General features: G+C 49.8%; 1 protein-coding gene across 1 annotated transcript in view; it reads left to right on the top strand.

The window, feature by feature from the left end:
- Positions 1 to 5,356, top strand: part of LOC104083256 (aggrecan core protein-like) — a gene marked incomplete at its 3' end in the record, with an annotated part of 9,807 nt that overhangs the window by 555 nt on the left and 3,896 nt on the right. Inside the window, exons 2-5 of the mRNA XM_009586675.1 lie at positions 219 to 590; positions 1,892 to 2,066; positions 2,601 to 2,728; positions 3,333 to 3,692. Coding sequence (XP_009584970.1) covers positions 219 to 590; positions 1,892 to 2,066; positions 2,601 to 2,728; positions 3,333 to 3,692 — 1,035 coding nt within the window. The remainder of the gene's footprint in view (positions 1 to 218; positions 591 to 1,891; positions 2,067 to 2,600; positions 2,729 to 3,332; positions 3,693 to 5,356) is intronic.

The raw sequence follows: 5,356 nt of genomic DNA, 5'->3' as shown, positions 1-5,356 counted from the left end.
AAGTGGTTGAGTCACCATCCCTGGAGGTATTTAAAAGACGTGTAGATGAGGCGCTTAGGGACATGGTTTAGTGGGCATGGTGGTGTTGGGTTAACGGTTGGACTTGATGATCTTAGAGGTCTTTTCCAACCTTAATGATTCTATGGTTCTATGGTTCTATGATATTTTGGATTAAATGTGTTATTGATGTAACAATTGCTTTGTCTGGGAACTGGCAGACAGTAGTGGTGGCCTGGAAGTGAAGATACCTGAGCAGTCTCCCCTGCGTGTTGTCCTGGGAAGCTCCCTGAACATCCCCTGTTACTTCAACATCCCAGAGGAACAGGACACCAGTGCTCTGCTGACCCCACGGATCAAATGGAGCAAACTCTCAAATGGGACCGAAGTTGTCTTGCTAGTGGCCACCGGTGGGAAAATCCGTCTCAACACCGAGTACAGGGAGGCGATCTCTTTGCCCAATTACCCCGCCATCCCCACCGATGCCACCTTGGAAATCAAGGCGCTGAGATCCAACCACACTGGGATTTATCGCTGTGAAGTGATGTACGGGATTGAGGACAGACAAGACACAATAGAGATCCTAGTGAAAGGTGAGATCCTGCCCTTGCTCCTTCCTCTCAAGGTCTTGCTGCCTGGCCTGGGCAGCAGGGAAGAAGAAATATATGGGCAGAGGAGGTACTGCTCTCCCCGTAGGCATAAACCCTTTCGGTCAGATCACAGATAAGGCCCTGGGCAGATGAGCAGAAGTCATGGGCCAGGCATTTACTTCAGCAGGCTAGGACCAGACTAAACAAATGAGTAAAATGACTTACGGTAGAATATACGGCAATAAAATTACTCTTCTGGCAGAAGGTGAGTTGCAGAGACAGCAAGACAACATCCTTGGCAGGAGGTGGTACTGGATACACTGGGCTGTTGCTCAGAACGGTGAAGCTGGATGTTATAAGACCTTTTATTTCTTCCAAACATTTTAGGAGATGGGATGCCCTCAGCTGGAGAATCAGTCTGTTCTGGAAAAACTTTTCCCATAGTTTTGCAAAGCCCACCCTAGTAAGAGGTGGATAAAATAACGAAAGTTAAGTTTCCTACAATCCTTATCTTTATCATGGTTTTTGCTTTCCGTGTAGGTCAGTGAAACAGTTTCCCCTACAACAGTTAACCAGAGGATCTCTGCTGGTCGCAGACACTGGAGTGTATATATGACAGTGGAGGCTGGGAGCCCCCTCATTGCCTCCTGGTGAATTTTCCACTTAATGATCTGCTCATGTCAGACCAGAGTGTACAGATAGCCATCCTTTGTAAAGATCCCTGTTCATCAAAAAATACAACTTAGATATGTTTGCAGCAGATCTGGAGGTTTCAAGTGGATTTGCCTCGTTTCCTGGGTGTACGGTGGGTGACACTCTGCACCCTTGGTCCTGAGCAAGACCTTGAGGTGTTGCAGCTTTCAAACCGGCATAGCAGCACGGTCCCTGCTCTGCCCCACAGGCTGGTTTCTGAACTATGCATTTAAAACACTGCACAGAGCTGTATCAGGAAAGTATTAAGTCCTTCTCACAGCGACACAGCTCTGTGTTCTGGGCAATGGGTTTCCTCCCAGTGTTTACACTACTATTCAGGTACTGGCTTTTAACGCACCATGACATTGTTACAGCATCATGGGAGAGCAGTTGCTGTCCTAGGTCACCAATGTGCTCCACAAGGTCCTGTGAAAGGAGCCCATCAAGTCATCCTTGGCTTGAGATGCTCAAATGCAGACAATCAGCATAAATAGTTCGTTGCTTCTAGTTGACATGTAGCATTTGTTTTTTTGAATCCCTAACTTCTTTGGAAGGAAAGGGGCTGGTTCCTCTCCAGCAGATGTGTGAGTGATGGCCATTGTGTTTTCCAGGCATCGTATTCCACTACAGAGCAATCTCCACAAGGTACACCTTGAACTTCGAGAAAGCAAAGCAGGCCTGTATCCAGAACAGCGCTGTCATTGCTACTCCCGAGCAGCTGCAAGCTGCCTACGAGGATGGGTACGAGCAGTGTGATGCTGGCTGGCTGGCTGATCAGACTGTCAGGTAATGAACGGTGGCGGGGGAAGGAAAGCCCCAGCAGGGTCGTTAGGGAAGGACTTCTGTAATGAAGCCACCCACTGAAAATGTTTGAGAAACAGTTGCTAAATAGCAGCTGTTGTAATTGCTGGTGTGCAGAGGGTGGTGGGTTGCAAGCCATTCTCTGCCAGGGGGGAATCTATAGCAGGAAAGCAGAGTGACCACTGTCCTCCTCAGCTGGTGGTGACAGCTGAGTGGACAATGGCTTAATCCTGATCTTTCATCCTCCGTGAACAAAACAGATGCTATGCCAAGACCCATGAGTGTGGCTCAACTGTACCAAGCTGTGCATCTCCCACTGGGGAGGCACCTTGGCCTCGTGCTCCCAGGGACCTGCTGTGCTCAGGACCATCAGAGGGAGGGCAGGACAGCAGATCATCCTTCCCCTTCCCCATAACCCAGGAAAAGCCATAAATCACCACACTGCGCAGTGCTCCACAGCTCTCTCCCAGCCTCACTGGGTCCTGCCCCCCCACTCCATACGCACCCTCTCTCCCCCAGGTACCCCATCCACTGGCCCCGGGAGCGCTGCTACGGCGACAAGGATGAATTTCCTGGAGTGAGAACCTATGGTGTCCGTGAGCCAGATGAAACCTATGACGTTTACTGCTATGCAGAGCAAATGCAAGGTGATTTAGGGCTTTTATTGTTACTAGACACAGAAGCAGCCAAAGCTCTGATCATGCCTAGACTGGACAACAGTAAATACAGAGGCAAAGGGCCTAGAGGCAAGACAGGTTAAAGATGGAAAAGCACATACCCCAGCAAGGCCAGATGTTCTCTACATTCTCTTTGTTAGGCCTTGGACAATTTCAACGTCAAATGACTACAGAGGGTGTAGTGGAGTCCGTCTAATCTCCACCAGAGTCCATGCCATCCTGCATGTCTCTGGTCACCCATCTGAGGGTGTGACATTCAGAGGTGTCCATCACCCATGCTTATGACAGGGATCCATTGAAATATCCAGCACATCAGAACTGACATTGTCCTTTATCTTCCTCTTGCCCTGTGGCTCCAGCTGGTTTGGTATGTTTTGCTCCAGTCTGTATTCAGTCTGTAAGACTCCCTTTTTTCTGGTCTTTATAGACAGTCACCAACATGGGGTTGCAGTTCAGCTGTAATACACAGGACTTTTCATCTTATCAAGGCTCTCAGGAGTGGGAAGGGGAAAAGAGGGGAATTGGGATTAAATTCTACAGCTAATTCCTGTGCTAATGGATGGTGTGATTGCAGGTAAAGTCTTCTATGCCACCGCCCCTGAGAAGTTCACCTTCCAAGAAGCTTTCGACAAATGCCGCAGTTTGGGAGCCCGTTTGGCCACCACAGGAGAGCTGTACTTGGCCTGGAAGGACGGCATGGACATGTGCAGCGCAGGCTGGCTGGCCGATCGCAGTGTCCGCTACCCCATTTCCAGAGCACGGCCCAACTGTGGAGGAAACCTGGTGGGCGTGCGGACAGTGTACCTGTACGTCAACCAAACGGGGTACCCTCACCCCGACTCTCGCTACGATGCCATCTGCTACAGTGGTGAGTGCTTCGGAGCTGTAGGACTAAGCAATGTGTCTTTACGCATCAGCAAGCAGGAGCTCCCTGGTCAGAGCTAACCTCTTGCTTCTTTTTTTTCTTTTTTAAAAAAGCAAGGGGGAAAGCAGGTTTGGCAAAGGACTTAGTCCCCTGTTCTTGTTCAGGTAGGAAGCAGAGTTCAGAAAGAGCACAGATGCCTGCCCTGTACACGAGGGCTCTGAAGAGGTGGGTGTAACACAGCCCTCTTCTCTCCAGTCCTCCCACACCTTCCAGCTTTGGTAGCTCTCCAGGAGACACGGAGCAGAGCTCAGGTCCTTCCCGTACAAGACTTTGAATGCTGAAGATGGAAGAGAAGGAAAAAGAGAACAGATCTGACCCTGAAGATGTGTACAGTGCTTTGCTGTGGTACAGATACATGCCTGAGTTTCCATACCGGGATAAATAAGAGACTGCAGCAGTCTCTGGCACTCAGAAATGGGGCAAAATTGCACCTAGGAGGTGGAGGGCGTCCCAGCTACTCCCCCTTTCTTCTGAGTGTACTCTTCTCCCTGCAGCAAGAAGGGGGCAAAGTACAGTGGTATATGGTCTATTCAGGGCAACCAGAGGCTAACATTCAAATAGGATTGCCATCTTTAAAAAAATAGTAACAATATTTTAAAATATGTTTTGAAACTCCTTTGATACAGACCTATTGTGCCTAGATGCATGCATGATCAGTGTGTCAGGAGGCCTAAAACCTCCCAGGCCCCTTGGAGTTATCCAGCTACCTGGCCAAGCTAAAGACTGGTCCACCAAGCCACAGCCTTCTGGTTATCTCAGAGTATGCATCTGAAACTGCTGAGTGCAGCTAGTCCTTGTCTGAGCACCTCTATCTAATTGCCTGAATCCCTTGAGGTCTGAGAGGTACTGGCTAAAATGAACTAGCAGGAAAATGGAGTTGGAAATAAATAGAGCAGGGAAAGCAGTATTAGGGGAAAAGCCTGACAGTGTCTCATTATCTCTCCCTCCCCAGCCGAGACCTGCCTTGCTGCATATCCAAGGTGTCCCATCCCTCCCTCACCTGCCCCGTTCTGGTTTATGCTGCTCTTTAAACCATCGTCCTTCCTGTAGGCTGACCTGCTCAGTGGCATGTTAAGCACGTTCTCCTACAGCCAAGGGATGTGACTTGAGCAGAAAAGTGGTTTGGGAGGGGAAAGGTGGGAGTTGTTTGAAAGTATTTGGTACAGCGAGTGGCCTTGGCTGCCCCGGTGATGGGGTTAGCATGCTTATATGTGGTGAGCTCTTAAGTAGTCGCCTGGGCAGAGCAGAAGGAGACAGTGATCCTGGTGAGACTTCATGCACTGAGTGTGAGGATCCAGTTGTCTTTCTCCCACGGCTCAGGCCTGCTGTGGAGGTTATCCAAGCTCCCCCACTTCCCTACCGCCACCTTAAATTCCTTGCAGCAGGCACTAGAGGTCAGTGCAGACTTGGATATGGGCAAGGTGTTCCCGGGAAGGAGAGCTGGGAGGAGAGCAGGGAAAGTCCTCTCTGATTTACCCGCTGTGGTACCCTTCGTGCTGGGATGTTGTAGAGAGCCATTGTGGAGGAAGGAAAACCATTTCTTTTACCAGACCGTCATGATTTCCCTGCTCCTCTCAGAGCCAGCAAACACCCAGCTTCTTCTCGGAGGCAGCACCAGCGCAGTACACCTTGCTAGACTGACCATGTCCTCTCTGATTGCTCTTTGTCTCCTG

This window comes from Fulmarus glacialis, unplaced genomic scaffold (assembly GCF_000690835.1).
Source record: "Fulmarus glacialis isolate BGI_N327 unplaced genomic scaffold, ASM69083v1 scaffold26221, whole genome shotgun sequence".
Taxonomy (NCBI): domain Eukaryota; kingdom Metazoa; phylum Chordata; class Aves; order Procellariiformes; family Procellariidae; genus Fulmarus; species Fulmarus glacialis.
This window is presented reverse-complemented; position numbering and strand designations above follow the sequence as displayed.